Genomic DNA, 21,341 nt, shown 5'->3' on the forward strand with positions numbered 1-21,341 from the left:
AGGTAGAGGAATTAATGTCTCCCCATGGCATTCATTGGTGACGTTAACTATATCACGAGATAGACGCTATGATTCTAACGCTCTATTCGGCTTTCAGTTAGAGATCAATTCGTCTGCAATTAGTTATCATACAGAATGCTTTAATTATGGAGAATCGAATTTAATTCTCACACACATTGGATATAATGTGTTTACTGTAAGGAAATCTGACGCAATACTGGCGTCAGGTGACGTGAGAATTCTAGCTTACTGCACAGATGAAATTATTAGTACATGAGAATTCTACGTGTTGTTAATTTTACTTACTACAATAATTAGTATGGTTAGTAATAAGTAATGAGAATACAACAATGTTGTATTCGGTGTTGGAAATATCCAACATGGTTGGTGGTGTTGTTGGTAATGTGGTTGGTGGTGTGCTTGGTGGTGTGGTTGGGGGTGTGGTTGGTGGTGTGGTGGATGGTGTGGTTGGTGGTGTGGTTGGTGGTGTTGTTGGTGGTGTTGTTGGTGGTGTTGTTGGTGGTGTTGTTGGTGGTGTGGTTGGTGGTGTGATTGGTGGTGTGGTTGGTAATGTGGTTGATGGTGTGGTTGGTGGTGTGGTTGGTGGTGTGGTTGGTGGTGTGATTTGTGGTGTGATTGGTGGTGTGGTTGGTGGTGTGGTTGGTAATGTTGTTGGTGGTGTGGTGGGTGGTGTGGTTGGTGGTGGTGGTTGGTGCTGTTGTTGGTATTGTGGTTGGTAATGTGGTTGGTGGTGTTGTGGGTGGTGTGGTTGGTGGTGTGGTTGGTGGTGTGGTTGGTGGTGGTGTGGGTGGTGTGGTTGGTGGTGTTGTTGGTGGTGGGATTGGTGGTGTGGTTGGTGGTGTGATTGGTGGTGTGGTTGGTGGTGTGGTTGGTGGTGTGGTCGGTGGTGTGGTTGGTGGTGTGGTTGGTAGTGTTGTTGGTGGTGTTGTTGGTGGTGTGGTCGGTGGTGTGGTTGGTGGTGTGGTTGGCGGTGGTGTGGTTGGTGGTGTGGTTGGTGGTGTAGTTGGTGGTGATGTGGTTGGTGGTGTGGTTGGTGGTGTGGTCGGTGGTGTGGTTGGTGGTGTGGTTGGTAGTGTTGTTGGTGGTGTTGTTGGTGGTGTGGTCGGTGGTGTGGTTGGTGGTGTGGTTGGTGGTGTAGTTGGTGGTGTGGTTGGTGGTGATGTGGTTGGTGGTGATGTGGTTGGTGGTGTGGTTGGTGGTGTGGTCGGTGGTGTGGTTGGTGGTGTGGTTGGTGTGGTTGGTGGTGTGGTTGGTGGTGTGTTTGGTGGTGTGGTTGGTGGTGGTGTTGGTAGAGTGGTTGGTAATGTGGTTGGTGGTGTGGTTGGTAGTGTGGTTCGTAATGTGGTCGGTGGTGTGGTTGGTGGTGTGGTCGGTGGTGTGGTCGGAGGTGTGGTCGGTGGTGTGGTTGATGGTGTGGTTGGTGGTGTGGTTGGTGGTGTGGTCATTGGTGTGGTTGGTGGTGTGGTTGATGTGGTTGGTTGTGTGGTTGGTGGTGTGGTTGGTGGTGGGGTTGATGTGGTTGGTGGTGTGGTTGATGTGGTTCGTTGTGTGGTTGGTGGTGTGGTTGGTGGTTTGGTTGGTGCTGACACTGGTGATATGACAATAGGTACTGGAGTTGACATTGATGTTATCACACCTGACTCTGAAGTTATCAAACCTGACATTGGAGTTATCACACCTGACACTGAAGTTATCACCCCTGACACTGGAGTTATCACCCCTGACACTGGAGTTATCACCCCTGACACTGGAGTTATCACCCCTGACACTGGAGTTATCACCCCTGACACTGGAGTTATCACCCCTGACACTGGAGTTATCAGTACCCAGATATCACACTATTAACCCCCAACAAACCCCCTCTCAGCCACACAGTAGCGTCACCCCCCCCCCCCCCCCTCCTAAGTCTCCTTCTAACTACACGAAATAATAATAATAATGTATTCCCCAGGTGAAACTCTTGAGTTGTATTCCCGCAAACATGCAAGTAAAAGATTTCTTTAATATGAGGAACGGCTGGCAGTATGTGTTGCTCCTTGAGGAAGCAGAGCACAATACTCTCCCTCCAGCGGCCATGAATAGCAAAGTTAGCCCTGAACTGGCCAGTTTTCTCCTCCTGTATTGTCCTCAAATATTAAAGAAGAAAAGGGCAGCGTTCTGTACTGAGCGTGACTCCTGACTTTCTTCTTTCCTTGCGGAGCCATTTGTATTGTGCTGGTGCGCCCGGCGTGTTTGTTTTGTTCATGGGAACAATGTGGCGGGGTATTAGTTCACGTTATTGTTCTAGCAGGATGGGGGGGGGGGTGATTATACCTGTTCAGGGTCTATGTGAGTTGAAATACTGTTATCAGCCCGTGTTATTGTTCTAGCAGAAGGTATTACTGGCGTAGTATTCCCTGCATGTGTTGAAATACTGTTATATGTTGAGATAACATTGAAGTTAAATTAACTACATTATTGACTCTATTTTAAATCATGAAATCCTTTTTGGATTAAAGAATACGTGTTGGATAGAATAGATTGTGGATTACATTATCCTGGCAGTGGATAGTTATTAAACCCACACCAGTAACACTAACCTAAACTACTACTATGGTCAGGAAGCTTTTGGTGTGGCCTTTAATAACCTTCCAGACGTTGAAGGGCCTTCATAACCCTCCACAAGTTGAATGGTCTTAACCCTCCAGAGGTTGAATGGCTTAAATAACCCCCAGAAGCTGAATGATCTTAATAACTCTCCAGAAGTTTAATGGACCTAATAAGCCTCCCGAAGTCGAATGATCTTAATTACCTTGGACAGCCCGTCCTCATAAACAAAGACCCAAAGTCCATTCCATGCACCCGCCAAACCTACTGTTTAAGAATGAAAAACGGTTTACACACGACTCACAACTGTTGACGTCCAAACACTTCCGGAATAAGTGCTTCGCTGACGACTTTTGTTCGAACCACAACGCTGTCAGCGCTTCACCCACGTATTACAAATACAAATAATCGCCAACAGGACCTAAACACCTAACCTAACCAGTGGCTAAATATGCACAGTATACTCATATATAACAATATTAATTAATATTTGAGAAAATTCCTATTCTGAATAAACTGCATGTTAACATTGATGAATGCGTGTTTGGGGTCGACCGCTGGACGAAATGGACTTGGAATGAGGGCTGGTTGATTTGCAGATGAGGCGTTAATAACCCTCATCAGTTGAATGCCCTTAATTGCAAGTCGATTGTGAGTAATAATTACAAGTTGATTGTGAAGAACAATTTACGAGTGCATTACAAGTACCAAACTCTATTAAGTGCATCAACACTTAATAGTTCCATAGGATTTTAATGAAAAAAGTAGTAAATAAATAAAAGCCACCTAAAAACAATTAATATTCTCGTTACATTTACTTAAGTCTACATAACCATGTGAAAGGACGCCATCCCAAACCAAATTCCAACTTTTATTATAAAACGCTTACTAACAAGCTCGTTAGAAAACGGTAAATTTTGTGATAAAGATCTTGAGAAAACTTATAGGACCTTAAGAGGCACGAGAAGAAAGAACATAATATATATATGTATGTATGTGTTATGTGTGAGTATATATATTCGTATATTCGTAAGTATTCGCTAGGAAAATGAAAAGAAAATTTCAAACCTTTTCAAGTTTCAACACATCATCAAGGAAATACAGACAGATGACATAAGAGTTTGGGATTACATACCACAATTACACCTGACCAAACATAGATCCATAAGTTAAAATAACGAATAATAGAGGTGACACAAAGGTGAGATGATTAAGTATACATTAACTCGAGTATTCGATGGATATCGACAGAATGGATACAGAATTTAATACCTATTATAAATCTTGCCAATTATAAAGTTATCTAATTTACCTCCACCTCATCATTTACCTCCACCTCATCTCATTCACCTCCACGTCATCCTCAGGTAGTCATCATGCAGCAAGAGACACTGTAATCATTCCTATTCTGCCTTTGACAATGTTAACAAGAGTTAACAAAAGGCAACTTTTAGCGTCAGGCCAAATAAACCTGTACAAAAGTAACTTGAAAAGTAAATTTTTCAACTTCCTTCTCAAGTTAAGAAAAATGTAAGGAAAATAGAGAAGATTTGTGCTAGAATCATTGATCTCACTGTTTCGGTCACATTCAATAATATATTTCTACAGAAAAAGATTGCATTCAATATATATATATATATATATATATATATATATATATATATATATATATATATATATATATATATATATATATATATATATATATATATATATATATATAACAGTGATATAACAGATATGATATAAGTAAATAAATATATATGTGTACATACAAAAGAATGGGGGTGGTAGGAGAACATAATATTAGTGTTCAGTGAGAAACCACAAGGTCTCCTCTGAATACTTTTTATTTTCTTCTCCGAGGCTATGGGTCCCCACATTGGCACCAGAGGTGGTACCCTCACAAACATTTATATAAATATATATATATATATATATATATATATATATATATATATATATATATATATATATATATATATAACTGAAAACTCACACCCCAGAAGTGACTCGAACCCATACTCCCAGAAGCAACGCAACTGGTATGAACAAGACGCCTTAATCCACTTTACCATCACGACCGGACATAATGAGGTGATAGCCGAGGCTATTTGAACCACCCCACCGCCGGCACTCGGATAGTAATCTTGGGCATAGCATTTTACAAAATCACCTCATTCTTTGGGGCACACGTGAGGAACACAAATGCGAACAAGCCTGAATGGTCCCCAGGACATATGCAACTGAAAACTCACACCCCAGAAGTGACTCGAACCCATACTCCCAGAAGCAACGCAACTGGTATGTACAAGACGCCTTAATCCACTTGACCATCACGACCGGACAAAATGAGGTGATAGCCGAGGCTATTTTATTTGTATTTTATTTATCGCGATTTGTAAACACAAATCTTCAATCACTATCAACGCTTCGTTGTAGATTTCTGCTGTGAAATCCATGTTCATATTTGAATTTTCCTTGCATATTGCAAAATGAGTTTTGGAGAACTCCTATTTCAAATAAGCCCTGATGCTAAGAAAATAAGCCCTATATGCAGAAGCAACGCAACTATACCAGTTGCGTTGCTTCTGGGAGTATGGGTTCGAGTCACTTCTGGGGTGTGAGTTTTCAGTTATATATATATATATATATATATATATATATATATATATATATATATATATATATATATATATATATATATATTTATATATATATATCAATATAAATAAAATGGAAATGTTAGTTTGTTCAAAATCGCCAATCTCCGAAAGTTCTTCACCGATTGCTTTGAAATTTTCACACAACGTTTCATTCGCATCCGAGCAAGTTTTTATATACATACTATTTAGATGTTACGTCTGTGTCGGGGAATTTTTTTTTTTTTTTTTTTTTAAACTGGTGTTTTTCATGTGAGTAAAATGTTCGAAACCTCTTTACCGATTGCTTTCAAATTTTGAGACAACGTTGCATTCGAATAGACGAGTGTTTTTATATACCTACTATATACATGCCTCACCTGTAACAGGAAAAAACATGATTTTTTGGATAATCAGCACCATCTGTAGGACGTAAGAGCAACACATGCTGTAAACTTTGAAAGTTCTTATCCGATTGCTTTGAAATTTTGTCACAACGTTCCATTCGAATACGTGCATGTTTTTATACCTACTATCTACATGCCACACCTGTGACAGGTAAAAACATGTTTGTTTTTTTGGAAAAACAGCGCCATCTGTTGCACGTATGAGCAACACACGCGATTTAAAATACGGTTCGATTTCATTTCAATGTTTCTGATTGCATTGATAAATTGATTTTTCATAGACTTTGATTTATTGTCATTTTGATTTAATTATTTTGTGTGATATTGCCTTGGAATTGAGCTGCGTTGTTTATCATAGTGTTCATTTCGTGAGTATAGTTTATTTGTTTCTTTTTTCATTTTTTTCATTCGTTTTTTTAATTGTTCATATTTTTCAGTGGAATTGGGGATGAAATTGAGCTTTGTCGATTGATCTATGTTTGAATTGAAATATTTCGTTAGTATTTTTTGGTTTTGTTTTGAAAACAAGAAAATGGAAAATGCATTTATTTCACAGCTGCAAATGCTATAAATCCACCGGCTACAACAGTTACTGCTGTCTTCATGTTACGTCAAAATGAAGCGTTTGCAAAAAGACTGGTGTATTCAGAAGTGCCTACGTATTACACGTGAAATGCCAGTAGAAAATCATTTGAACGACGCAAACGAGGAGAGTGAGTCGACGAACAACCTGGAATATTCAAATAAACTACGATAGGCAGACATCCACCGTGCATCCCAATCAAGATGAATGCTTCTTTCTTCGCATGCTGTTGGTAAATGTGCTCGGGTCAACGTCTTCCAGCAATTGAGATTTGTCAACGGCATTACACATGCCACTTTCCGCAGTGCATGTCAACCTCTGAATTTATTGGAGAACGACCGACACTAGGATGTATGCATTAATGACGCGTCCAACACGTCACATCCAAATCAAAATCGTGCATTGTTTGCAATCATACTGACCACCGGCTCTCCTTCATCGCCAACAGAGTTATGGGAGAAATATAAATTGTACATGGCTGAAGATATTGTACATCGAATATGCAAGGAAAATTCAAATATGAACATGGATTTCACAGCAGAAATCTACAACGAAGCGTTGATAGTGATTGAAGATTTGTGTTTACAAATCGCGAACAAAGTTCTTAATCAATTAGAAATGCCATTGTTGAATCGATCTGCTGCTGCTTCGTTCGATGTGGAATTGCGTCGTGAACAAAATTACAACACGGGTGATCTGTTGTCGTATGTGCAATCAAATATTCCTAATCTAACGCTTAAGCGAAAAGGCATTTACAATCAAATAGTTCAAATTGTCAATAACGGGCTTGAGAAATTTTCTTATATGCTCCAGGAAGAACTGGTAAAACCTTTCCAATTAGATTGATTCTAGCAGCATTTCGATCCCAAAATAGCATAACCTTAGCTCTTGCATCGTCCGAAATATCTGGGACATTGCTACCAAGGAGAAGAACTGCTGCCTCGGCTTTGCAATTGCCGTCAAACATGCAATTCATTGAAACTCCCACGTGCAACATTTCCAAAGCATCCGGCATGGGAACTTAACAATATTATTCAGTCTAACATTCAAAGCGAGGCAGTCAAATACAAGTCCGTCGACACTGTTGAGGAAGCAAATGAAGCTGTTAATTATCCAACAGATTTTTTGAATTCACTCGATCTACCAAGGATATCATCACACGTACGGCAAATGAAAAATCGGCGTGCCAATTGTCATGTGGCGAAATATCAACCTGCCAAAACCTTGCAATGCCACGCGGCTTGCAGTAAAAAAAATTAATCAGCGACGTCGTAGAAGCAACAATCTTGACAGGACCTTTCAAAGGTGAAGATGTCCTTATTCCTCGCATTCCTATGATTCCAACAGATATGCCTTTTCAATTTAAGAGATCGTAATTTCCAATTCGATTGGCGTTTGTAATCACCATCAACAAAGCTCAGGGCCAATCTTCACAATTGTGCAGTTTACATCTAGACACAGATTGCTTCTCACATGGACACTTATATGTTGCGTGTCCTAGAGTCAGCAAACCAGACAATCTCTATATCACCACAGACAATGGAACAACAAAAATATTGTATACCCACAAGCATTGTAAAATTAAATATATTAGAAATGTGCGCTTTCCCTTTTCTTTCTTTCCCACTTACCCAGACTGAGCCACAGCAACGCGTGGCGGGTACTGCTAGTATATACATATAAATATATATATATATATATACATATAAATATATATATATATATATACATATAAATATATATACATATAAATATATATACATATAAATATATATTAGTAGATTTTGGTAGCAGTCTTTCCTGTAGACATATATTATTAAATATGACCGAAAAAGTAAGATTAATAATTCTAACACGAATTTTCTCAATCTTTCGTACATTACGCTTCACTGTTGGAGGTAAATCAAAAATCACTTCTCCAAAATTCGTTTTTATTTCTAGTCTGACGCGACACGGGCGCGTTTCGTAAAACTTATTACATTTTCAAAGACTTCACAAATACACAACTGATTAGAACTTGCGTTTCTCTGATTTTATATCTACATTTGAGTGAGGTGGGAAGGGTGATGTGGCATTAACACAAGACAGAACAATAGGGGATATTAATAGGGTATTAAAAGTATCAACACAAGACAGAACAGAAACAATGGGTATTGAATAGAAGTGTTTGTAGAAAGCCTATTGGTCCATATTTCTTGATGCTTCTATATTGGAGCGGAGTCTTGAGGTGGGTAGAATATAGTTGTGCAATAATTGGCTGTTGATTGCTGGTGTTGACTTCTTGATGTGTAGTGCCTCGCAAACGTCAAGCCGCCTGCTATCGCTGTATCTATCGATGATTTCTGTGTTGTTTACTAGGATTTCTCTGGCGATGGTTTGGTTATGGGAAGAGATTATATGTTCCTTAATGGAGCCCTGTTGCTTATGCATCGTTAAACGCCTAGAAAGAGATGTTGTTGTCTTGCCTATATACTGTTTTTTTGGAGCTTACAGTCCCCAAGTGGGCATTTGAAGGCATAGACGACGTTAGTCTCTTTTAAAGCGTTCTGTTTTGTGTCTGGAGAGTTTCTCATGAGTAGGCTGGCCGTTTTTCTGGTTTTATAGTAAATCGTCAGTTGTATCCTCTGATTTTTGTCTGTAGGGATAACGTTTCTATTAACAATATCTTTCAGGACCCTTTCCTCCATTTTATGAGCTGTGGAAAAGAAGTTCCTGTAAAATAGTCTAATAGGGGGTATAGGTGTTGTGTTAGTTGTCTCTTCGGAGGTTGCATGGCTTTTCACTTTCCTTCTTATGATGTCTTCGATGAAACCATTGGAGAAGCCGTTATTGACTAGGACCTGCCTTACCCTACAGAGTTCTTCTTTTCCACAGCTCATAAAATGGAGGAAAGGGTCCTGAAAGATATTGTTAATAGAAACGTTATCCCTACAGACAAAAATCAGAGGATACAACTGACGATTTACTATAAAACCAGAAAAACGGCCAGCCTACTCATGAGAAACTCTCCAGACACAAAACAGAACGCTTTAAAAGAGACTAACGTCGTCTATGCCTTCAAATGCCCACTTGGGGACTGTAAGCTCCAAAAAAACCAGTATATAGGCAAGACAACAACATCTCTTTCTAGGCGTTTAACGATGCATAAGCAACAGGGCTCCATTAAGGAACATATAATCTCTTCCCATAACCAAACCATCGCCAGAGAAATCCTAGTAAACAACACAGAAATCATCGATAGATACAGCGATAGCAGGCGGCTTGACGTTTGCGAGGCACTACACATCAAGAAGTCAACACCAGCAATCAACAGCCAATTATTGCACAACTATATTCTACCCACCTCAAGACTCCGCTCCAATATAGAAGCATCAAGAAATATGGACCAATAGGCTTTCTACAAACACTTCTATTCAATACCCATTGTTTCTGTTCTGTCTTGTGTTGATACTTTTAATACCCTATTAATATCCCCTATTGTTCTGTCTTGTGTTAATGCCACATCACCCTTCCCACCTCACTCAAATGTAGATATAAAATCAGAGAAACGCAAGTTCTAATCAGTTGTGTATTTGTGAAGTCTTTGAAAATGTAATAAGTTTTACGAAACGCGCCCGTGTCGCATCAGACTAGAAATAAAAACGAATTTTGGAGAAGTGATTTTTGATTTACCTCCAACAGTGAAGCGTAATGTACGAAAGATTGAGAAAATTCGTGTTAGAATTATTAATCTTACTTTTTCGGTCATATTTAATAATATATGTCTACAGGAAAGACTGCTACCAAAATCTACTAATATATATTTATATGTATATATATTTATATGTATATATATTTATATGTATATATATATATATATTTATATGTATATATATATATATATATATATTTATATGTATATACTAGCAGTACCCGCCACGCGTTGCTGTGGCTCAGTCTGGGTAAGTGGGAAAGAAAGAAAAGGGAAAGCGCACATTTCTAATATATTTAATTTTACAATGCTTGTGGGTATACAATATTTTTGTTGTTCCATTGTCTGTGGTGATATAGAGATTGTCTGGTTTGCTGACTCTAGGACAGCAACATATAAGTGTCCATGTGAGAAGCAATCTGTGTCTAGATGTAAACTGCACAATTGTGAAGATTGGCCCTGAGCTTTGTTGATGGTGATTACAAACGCCAATCGAATTGGAAATTACGATCTCTTAAATTGAAATGGCATATCTGTTGGAATCATAGGAATGCGAGGAATAAGGACATCTTCACCTTTGAAAGGTCCTGTCAAGATTGTTGCTTCTACGACGTCGCTGATTAATTTTTTTTACTGCAAGCCGCGTGGCATTGCAAGGTTTTGGCAGGTTGATATTTCGCCACATGACAATTGGCACGCCGATTTTTCATTTGCCGTACGTGTGATGATATCCTTGGTAGATCGAGTGAATTCAAAAAATCTGTTGGATAATTAACAGCTTCATTTGCTTCCTCAACAGTGTCGACGGACTTGTATTTGACTGCCTCGCTTTAAATGTTAGACTGAATAATATTGTTAAGTTCCCATGCCGGATGCTTTGGAAATGTTGCACGTGGGAGTTTCAATGAATTGCATGTTTGACGGCAATTGCAAAGCCGAGGCAGCAGTTCTTCTCCTTGGTAGCAATGTCCCAGATATTTCGGACGATGCAAGAGCTAAGGTTATGCTATTTTGGGATCGAAATGCTGCTAGAATCAATCTAATTGGAAAGGTTTTACCAGTTCTTCCTGGAGCATATAAGAAAATTTCTCAAGCCCGTTATTGACAATTTGAACTATTTGATTGTAAATGCCTTTTCGCTTAAGCGTTAGATTAGGAATATTTGATTGCACATACGACAACAGATCACCCGTGTTGTAATTTTGTTCACGACGCAATTCCACATCGAACGAAGCAGCAGCAGATCGATTCAACAATGGCATTTCTAATTGATTAAGAACTTTGTTCGCGATTTGTAAACACAAATCTTCAATCACTATCAACGCTTCGTTGTAGATTTCTGCTGTGAAATCCATGTTCATATTTGAATTTTCCTTGCATATTCGATGTACAATATCTTCAGCCATGTACAATTTATATTTCTCCCATAACTCTGTTGGCGATGAAGGAGAGCCGGTGGTCAGTATGATTGCAAACAATGCACGATTTTGATTTGGATGTGACGTGTTGGACGCGTCATTAATGCATACATCCTAGTGTCGGTCGTTCTCCAATAAATTCAGAGGTTGACATGCACTGCGGAAAGTGGCATGTGTAACGCCGTTGACAAATCTCAATTGCTGGAAGACGTTGACCCGAGCACATTTACCAACAGCATGCGAAGAAAGAAGCATTCATCTTGATTGGGATGCACGGTGGATGTCTGCCTATCGTAGTTTATTTGAATATGCCAGGTTGTTCGTCGACTCACTCTCCTCGTTTGCGTCGTTCAAATGATTTTCTACTGGCATTTCACGTGTAATACGTAGGCACTTCTGAATACACCAGTCTTTTTGCAAACGCTTCATTTTGACGTAACATGAAGACAGCAGTAACTGTTGTAGCCGGTGGATTTATAGCATTTGCAGCTGTGAAATAAATGCATTTTCCATTTTCTTGTTTTCAAAACAAAACCAAAAAATACTAACGAAATATTTCAATTCAAACATAGATCAATCGACAAAGCTCAATTTCATCCCCAATTCCACTGAAAAATATGAACAATTAAAAAAACGAATGAAAAAAATGAAAAAAGAAACAAATAAACTATACTCACGAAATGAACACTATGATAAACAACGCAGCTCAATTCCAAGGCAATATCACACAAAATAATTAAATCAAAATGACAATAAATCAAAGTCTATGAAAAATCAATTTATCAATGCAATCAGAAACATTGAAATGAAATCGAACCGTATTTTAAATCGCGTGTGTTGCTCATACGTGCAACAGATGGCGCTGTTTTTCCAAAAAAACAAACATGTTTTTACCTGTCACAGGTGTGGCATGTAGATAGTAGGTATAAAAACATGCACGTATTCGAATGGAACGTTGTGACAAAATTTCAAAGCAATCGGATAAGAACTTTCAAAGTTTACAGCATGTGTTGCTCTTACGTCCTACAGATGGTGCTGATTATCCAAAAAATCATGTTTTTTCCTGTTACAGGTGAGGCATGTATATAGTAGGTATATAAAAACACTCGTCTATTCGAATGCAACGTTGTCTCAAAATTTGAAAGCAATCGGTAAAGAGGTTTCGAACATTTTACTCACATGAAAAACACCAGTTTTAAAAAAAAAAAAAAAAAATTCCCCGGACACAGACGTAACATCTAAATAGTATGTATACTCACAAGGTGCCTCACGAGGTGCCTCACAAGGTGCCTCACAAGGGGCCTCACAAGGTGCCTCACAAGGTGCCTCACAAGGTGCCTCACAAGGTGCCTCACGAGGTGCCTCACAAGGTGCCTCACAAGATGCCTCACAAGGTGCCTCACAAGGTGCCTCACAAGGTGCCTCACAAGGTGCCTCACAAGGTGCCTCACAAGGTGCCTCACCTCCCTCATACTGATTGACTGATGAAGATTCAGCCACCCAAGAGTTGGCACGGGCATGAAGAGCCCGTAATCCCTCACGAATCACGTCTTATATTCATGTATAATCCCCACACGATTCGTATAATCCCCTACGATTTATATAATCCCCAATCCATCGTATTATCTCCCTACGCTTCTTATAATCCCCCCAACGCCTCGTATAATCCCCCAACGCCTCGTATTATCATCCCCACGCCTCGTATAATCCCCCAACGAATAGTATAATCCCTCCAACGCCTTGTATAATCCTCCCAACGCATCGTTTAATCCCCCAACGCCTCGTATAATCCCCCAACACGGAGGGCTACCGACGCACAGAACAGGAACAGATATCTGAATTAGACGTGTCTGAATTTGTAAATGGTACTAAGAGTGGGAACCACGGAGTGAATACCAGGCTTTATTTTAAGTCTCTTTACTAATTTACGATTGTTTTCATTCATTTCGTGCCCTACGACGCCACAGGCGCCACAGGAATCACTGACACGTGTTGTTTGATGTCGATTGGTCGGCATCTTCAAGGATCTTGACCCTATGAAGGAAGGAAGGGTACTTATGACTAAAAAGCACTATTCTTAGAAAGACAAAAATATCGCGCAAAAATATCACGGCAAAAATAACAATAAAAAAGTGAGCTGTGATCTGAAAATGAAGACCTGAGATTGATCTTAGTTGGAATTTAAGCTAAGGAATCAATGAATAATTATTTGCAATACGTGCAAGAGAATGTCGACCAGACACTTATTGTAAGTTATAGTCTTGCATTATTGAACTCTGTCCTTATAAGTCCCCGCAGAGAAGGAACGTAAAGTTAATCCCCGGCATTTACAACCTCCTTAAGGAGAGAGATTATAAAAACTTTAATTTACATTCCCTAAACGGGCGAAGAGAAGAAGGGGAAACACCAAGAATACCACTGAATGAGAGAGTCTAACAGGGAGAATATTTATAACAGGGAGAATATTTATAAGATACTAAATGTACATTAACACACAAAAGCAGTAAACTGTGGATACAAATTAAGGAGTTTAGATTGAGAATATGGTAAATACTGAGAATAAATTGGTAGATTTTTTAAATAGATTGCCGAATACCACAAAATACACGAGGTATAGTTTCAAGCGATGGTTAGACATATATATATTATATATATTATATATATATATATATATATATATATATATATATATATATATATATATATATATATATATATATATTTATATATTTATATATATATATATATATATATATATATATATATATATATATATATATATATATATATGTATATATATATTAGTATATTTTGGTAGCAGTCTTTCCTGTAGACATATATTATTAAATATGACCGAAAAAGTAAGATTAATAATTCTAACACGAATTTTCTCAATCTTTCGTACATTACGCTTCACTGTTGGAGGTAAATCAAAAATCACTTCTCCAAAATTCATTTTTATTTCTAGTCTGACGCGACACGGGCGCGTTTCGTAAAACTTATTACATTTTCAAAGACTTCACAAATACACAACTGATTAGAACTTACGTATCTCTGATTTTATATCTACATTTGAGTGAGGTGGGAGGGGTGATGTGGCATTAACACAAGACAGAACAAGAGGGGATATTAATAGGGTATTAAAAGTATCAACACAAGACAGAACAGAAACAATGGGTATTGAATAGAAGTGTTTGTAGAAAGCCTATTGGTCCATATTTCTTGATGCTTCTATATTGGAGCGGAGTCTTGAGGTGGGTAGAATATAGTTGTGCAATAATTGGCTGTTGATTGCTGGTGTTGACTTCTTGATGTGTAGTACCTCGCAAACGTCAAGCCGCCTGCTATCGCTGTATCTATCGATGATTTCTGTGTTGTTTACTAGGATTTCTCTGGCGATGGTTTGGTTATGGGAAGAGATAATATGTTCCTTAATGGAGCCCTGTTGCTTATGCATCGTTAAAAGCCTAGAAAGAGATGTTGTTGTCTTGCCTATATACTGGGTTTTTTGGAGCTTACAGTCCCCAAGTGGGCATTTGAAGGCATAGACGACGTTAGTCTCTTTTAAAGCGTTCTGTTTTGTGTCTGGAGTGTTTCTCATGAGTAGGCTGGCCGTTTTTCTGGTTTTATAGTAAATCGTCAGTTGTATCCTCTGATTTTTGTCTGTAGGGATAACGTTTCTATTAACAATATCATTCAGGACCCTTTCCTCCGTTTTATGAGCTGTGGAAAAGAAGTTCCTGTAAAATAGTCTAATAGGGGGTATAGGTGTTGTGTTAGTTGTCTCTTCAGAGGTTGCATGGCTTTTCACTTTCCTTCTTATGATGTCTTCGATGAAACCATTGGAGAAGCCGTTATTGACTAGGACCTGCCTTACCCTACAGAGTTCTTCGTCGACTTGCTTCCATTCTGAGCTGTGGCTGAGAGCACGGTCGACGTATGCTTTAACAACACTCCTCTTGTACCTGTCAGGGCAGTCGCTGTTGGCATTTAGGCACATTCCTATGTTTGTTTCCTTAGTGTAGACTGCAGTGTGGAAACCTCCGCCCTTTTCCATGACTGTTACATCTAGAAAAGGCAGCTTCCCATCCTTTTCCGTCTCGTAAGTGAAACGCAGCACGGAACTCTGCTCAAATGCCTCCTTCAGCTCCTGCAGATGTCTGACATCAGGTACCTGTGTAAAAATGTCGTCAACATACCTGCAGTATATGGCCGGTTTCAAGTTCATGTCGATTAAGACTTTTTGCTCGATGGTACTTTTTGCTCGATGGTACCCATGTAGAAGTTTGCAAACAGGACACCTAGGGGAGAACCCATGGCGACCCCATCTACTTGCTTATACATGTGCCCATCCGGGCTCATGAAGGGTGCCTCTTTAGTACAAGCTTGGAGTAGTTTCCTCAGAATACTTTCTGGCATGTCAAGAGGAGTACAGGCTGGATCACGATACACTCTGTCGGCTATCATTCCGATTGTCTCGTCCACAGGTACGTTGGTAAACAGCGATTCTACGTCCAACGAGGCTCTTATCCCTGTGGCCCGTGTGCCCCGCAGTAAGTCCACAAATTCCTTTGGAGACTTCAGGCTGAAGGCGCAAGGAACATAAGGAGTCAGCAGGCCGTTGAGTCGCTTCGCCAGTCTGTACGTGGGTGTGGGTATCTGGCTAATGATTGGCCGAAGTGGGTTTCCAGGCTTGTGCGTCTTGACATTTCCATACGCATATCCAGGTTTATATTCCCCAATGATCTTTGGCAGGTGGAGTCCGGATTTCTTGGCGTTCACAGTTTCGATCAGTTTGTTGACCTTTGCTTTTAATTCGGCTGTAGTGTCCTTCGTTACCCTTTGTAACTTAGTTTGGTCAGAGAGTATGACGTTCATTTTCGCCAGATATTCGTCTTTTTTAAGAATGACATATATTGGCGACTTGTCACCTCTCCTGACAACTATCTCCTTGTTCTCACGAAGGCTTTTAGCTGCCGTTTTAAGCTCGGGGGACAGTATGGTGCTTCTGTAGTTGCCTCGATTCTTTCCTCCTTCTGCAATAAGTTCTGCTTGTAAGGTATCTTTGGTAGTGACCTTCTTTTGTGTCTCGAGGTCGAATATGTCGTCCAACAGAATTTCCAACTCTACTTTCCGGGCCATTTCACTCGGTCTGGACATAACATGACAGTTTATGCCCAGATTTAGGAGAGTGACTTGGTCCTCAGTGAGGTTAATTCCTGCAAGGTTCAGGAAGCCATCTCTTGGTCGTGGAATTGCCATAGGTCCTCCATATAATGTTGTTAGTTTCTTGATAATCCTTGTTTCAGTGCTGAGGTGATGTTGGTCTGTGAGGATGTCGAGGTGTTGTTCAATGCGGGTACGGATACTATCGTCGATGTTGCTATTTCTCCACTCGTTTGTAGCATGAAGTAGTTGCGTTTTGTTGTCTTTGATTTCATTCTCTGCCTTGTATATCTGATCACGAATCAGATCCTGGCGATATTTTATCGTGAAGGCTTGATTCCTTGCTGCTGGGTCGTGCACTTTAATATTAGTATATTTTGGTAGCAGTCTTTCCTGTAGACATATATTATTAAATATGACCGAAAAAGTAAGATTAATAATTCTAACACGAATTTTCTCAATCTTTCGTACATTACGCTTCACTGTTGGAGGTAAATCAAAAATCACTTCTCCAAAATTCATTTCTGATCAGCTTCCATATGTACTTTATACACATACATATACATACACACACATATATATACGTAAATATACATATATACATGCATATACACACACATGCATTCACATACATTTGTCTCTTTTACTCTGACAGGGTGAGATAGCTGACAGAGAGACTAGTGTGCAATTAAGCACTTCATCACTGAAGGTGATTAAGGTGCTTTTACAAGCTCAGGTTATATAGTTACATCACATACATGCATTGTATAAATGATACATTACATGGTCAATCTTGGATACAAGTCCAATATATCAAGTGTTCCAGTACTCATATAGTAATTACACAGTTCAGCATACCTCAGCCCAGGAGGGCGAAAGTCAGTCAGTATGGGACATTCTACAATATAATGTTCAAGAGAGTGCATGTTTTCTCTTTCACAAAGTTGACACATTGTGTACTCGACATTTGGGTTTTGAGAAAGCTGCCAGATACGTCTATATCCCAGGCGTATTCTGGCCACTATAGCATCATATTGCCGGGTTCTTGTTCTATTAGTCCCATATGTGAATGTCTCCTCACGATATCTATCATAATATTTAATGCTACAACTTTCAGGTCTTTGTGAATTTGTTAGGTGGGTGAGATCTTCATTAGATATTTGTTTAAGTATTCTCTTTGTCACTGCTAATGAAACACCCATATCAATTTCTACCACTGGTTTTCTACAGGCTGTCTTTGCAAGCATATCAACAGTGTCGTGCCTTGAGATGCCAACATGTGATGGTATCCATAGGAATTTAATTTCAAATCTCTTTTCTTTAGCAGCTAAAACATTCATTCGAATATCACTGACTATTTTATGGGTGTCACTACTATGTGCGTTCAATGCCAGGAGTGCACCCTGCGAGTCACAGTATATAAGTCCACTGCCTCTGTCATTTAAAAATTCAGTGGCCTGGTATATACCTGCAAGTTCGGTTTGAGTTGTACCTGCCCAGTCATTGACGCGCTTCATTGTTGTATGTACGAGAGAAGATTGTTCAAATATATTGTATGCACATCCGGTACATCGTCCACCTTCTTCTACAGAGCCGTCGGTATAGCACTGATACACATCGTTACCCATACTCTGAGTACTTTCAGTGATGCTTTTCAGTGTTAACTATTTTAATAATGTAGAGTGCACACTATCTTTCTTGGGCACATTTACAAAATCAACTGATAGATCCCAGTTATCCCATGGAGCAATTGGTTGATTAATCATTAATTGAGTTGGGTACATATTTAATATTTTGATGGAGTTGGCTACCTTGTAGAACCAAAATACATAATCAGATTTCGTTCTTCTTCTATAGACCTCAGGTGAGTGCAGCTTATTACAAAGTTTAGCTTGAAACTTCATTTGTTGTCTGGATCTACTTAATGCCTTCACGCCGAAAACTGTGCTAATAGACAAAATTCTCTCACTTATGGTAGGTAATTTTAACTCTGCTCTCATATTAACTATTCTCGTGGACTTTGGAGCCCCAAGGATGAGACGCATAGCTTCATTTTGCAAGGTTTCAAGAGATTTCAGCTCTTTGTCAGTATACAGTGTGAGATGTAGAGCAATGTAGTCAATCGCAGAGCGTATAAATGATACATAAAACATTCTAGCAAGTCTCACGTTGATTCCATGATTGACACCAACAAGGACCCGCATGGGCTTTAATCTCTCCCAAAGTCTCCTGTGCTTTGAGTGGGACTTGGGACAGTGGGCGTTGGGTGGGACTTGGGACAGTTGGTGTTGGGTGGGACTTGGGACAGTGGGCATTGGGTGGGACTTGGGACAGTGGGTGTTGGGTGGGACATGGGGCAGTGGTCGTTGAGTGGGACTTGGGATAGTAGGCGTTGGGTGGGACTTGGGACAATGGGCGTTGAGTGGGACTTGGGACAGTGGGCATTGGGTGGGACTTGGGACAGTGGGCGTTGGGCGGGACTTGGAACAGTGGGCGTTGGGTGGGACTTGGAACAGTGGGCGTTGAGTGGGACTTGGGACAGTGGGCGTTGGGTGGGACTTGGGACAGTGGGCGTTGGGTGGGACTTGGAACAGTGGTCGTTGAGTGGGACTTGGGACAGTGGGCGTTGGGTGGGACTTGGGGCAGTGGACGTTGAGTGGGACTTGGGACAGTAGGCGTTGGGTGGGACTTGGGACAGTGCACGTTGGGTGGTACTTGGGACAGTGCGCGTTGGGTGGGACTTGGGACAGTTGGTGTTGGGTGGGACTTGGGACAGTGGGCATTGGGTGGGACTTGGGACAGTGGGTGTTGGGTGGGACATGGGGCAGTGGTCGTTGAGTGGGACTTGGGATAGTAGGCGTTGGGTGGGACTTGGGACAGTGGGCGTTGAGTGGGACTTGGGACAGTGGGCATTGGGTGGGACTTGGGACAGTGGGCGTTGGGTGGGACTTGGAACAGTGGGCGTTGGGTGGGACTTGGAACAGTGGGCGTTGAGTGGAACTTGGGACAGTGGGCATTGGGTGGGACTTGGGACAGTGGGCGTTGAGTGGGACTTGGGACAGTGGGCATTGGGTGGGACTTGGGACAGTGGGCGTTGGGTGGGACTTGGAACAGTGGGCGTTGGGTGGGACTTGGAACAGTGGGAGTTGAGTGGGACTTGGGACAGTGGGCGTTGGGTGGGACTTGGGACAGTGGGCGTTGGGTGGGACTTGGAACAGTGGGCATTGAGTGGGACTTGGGACAGTGGGCGTTGGGTGGGACTTGGGGCAGTGGACGTTGAGTGGGACTTGGGACAGTAGGCGTTGGGTGGGACTTGGAACAGTGGGCGTTGAGTGGGACTTGGGACAGTGGGCGTTGAGTGGGACTTGGGACAGTGGGCGTTGGGTGGGACTTGGAACAGTGGGCGTTGGGTGGGACTTGGAACAGTGGGAGTTGAGTGGGACTTGGGACAGTGGGCGTTGGGTGGGACTTGGGACAGTGGGCGTTGGGTGGGACTTGGAACAGTGGGCATTGAGTGGGACTTGGGACAGTGGGCGTTGGGTGGGACTTGGGGCAGTGGACGTTGAGTGGGACTTGGGACAGTAGGCGTTGGGTGGGACTTGGAACAGTGGGCGTTGAGTGGGACTTGGGACAGTGGGCGTTGGGTGGGACTTGGGACAGTGGGCGTTGGGTGGGACTTGGAACAGTGGGCGTTGAGTGGGACTTGGGACAGTGGGCGTTGGGTGGGACTTGGGGCAGTGGACGTTGAGTGGGACTTGGGACAGTAGGCGTTGGGTGGGGCTTGGGACAGTGCACGTTGGGTGGGACTTGGAACAGTGCATGTTAGGTGGGACTTGGGACAGTGCATGTTAGGTGGGACTTGGGACAGTGGGCGTTAGGTGGGACTTGGGACAGTGGGCGTTGAGTGGGACTTGGGACAGTGCGCGTTGAGTAGGACTTGGGACAGTGCGCGTTGAGTGAGACTTGGGACAGTGTGCGTTGAGTGGGACTTGGAACAGTGCGCGTTGGGTGGGACTTGGGACAGTGGGCGTTGAGTGGGACTTGGGACAGTGGGCGTTGAGTTAGACTTGGGACAGTGCGTGTTGAGTGGGACTTGAGACAGTGGGCGTTGAGTGGGATTAGGGACAGTTGGTGTTGAGTGGGACTTGGAACAGTGGGCGTTGAGTTGGGACTTAGGACAGTGGGCATTGAGTGGGACTTGGAACAGTGGGCGTTGAGTGGGACTTGGGACAGTGCATGTTCAGTGGGACTTGGGACAGTGGGCGTTGAGTGGGACTTGGGACAGAAGGCGTTGAGTGGAACTTGGGACAGTGCACGTGTTAAGTGGGACTTGGGACAGTGCATGTTCAGTGGGACTTGGGACAGTGCGCGTTGGGAGGGACTTGGGACAGTGGGCGTTGAGTGGGAATTGGGACAGTGCACGTGTTAAGTGGGACTTGGGACAGTACATGTTCAGTGGGACTTGGGACAGTGTGTTTTGAGTGGGACTTGGGACAGTGGGCGTTGGGTGGAACTTGGGACAGTGGGCGTTGGGTGGGACTTGGGACAGTGCGCGTTGAGCCTAAGAGGTGCGGCTGACGGATAATTCACGGGATAGGTGTTGGACACTTGGGTTAGTGAGAATGATGTGAAAAGGATAGAGCATGAGGGTTGAGGATGTGTGTGTGTGTGTGTGTGTGTGTGTGTGTGTGTGTGTGTGTGTGTGTGTGTGTGTGTGTGTACTCACCTAGTACTCACCTAGTTGTGTTTGCGGGGGTTGAGCTCTGGCTCTTTGGTCCCGCCTCTCAACCGTCAATCAACAGGTGTAGAGGTTCCTGAGCCTATTGG

General features: G+C 41.7%; 1 protein-coding gene across 1 annotated transcript; it reads right to left on the reverse strand.

Annotated features, from left to right (window-relative positions):
* Positions 1 to 13,188: 13,188 nt before the first annotated feature.
* On the reverse strand, positions 13,189 to 20,335 carry LOC138371792 (uncharacterized). The gene is made up of 2 exons (XM_069336820.1): positions 18,556 to 20,335; positions 13,189 to 13,382 (listed from the first exon to the last, which is right to left on the reverse strand). The coding sequence occupies exons 1-2, from the start codon at positions 20,333 to 20,335 to the stop codon at positions 13,189 to 13,191; spliced, it is 1,974 nt and encodes a 657-aa protein (XP_069192921.1).
* Between the last annotated feature and the right edge of the window lie 1,006 nt (positions 20,336 to 21,341).

The sequence above is a fragment of the Procambarus clarkii genome, chromosome 4 (genome assembly GCF_040958095.1).
Source record: "Procambarus clarkii isolate CNS0578487 chromosome 4, FALCON_Pclarkii_2.0, whole genome shotgun sequence".
Taxonomy (NCBI): domain Eukaryota; kingdom Metazoa; phylum Arthropoda; class Malacostraca; order Decapoda; family Cambaridae; genus Procambarus; species Procambarus clarkii.

Coding starts and splice junctions, on each gene's coding strand:
- LOC138371792 (XM_069336820.1), bottom strand. CDS start 20,335: ATGCACTGTTCCAAGTCCCACCCAACGTGCACTGTCCCAAGCCCCACC. Junction 13,383..18,555: donor CTTGCAAAATGAAGCTATGC/GTCTCATCCTTG, acceptor CTTCCTTCATAG/GGTCAAGATCCTTGAAGATG.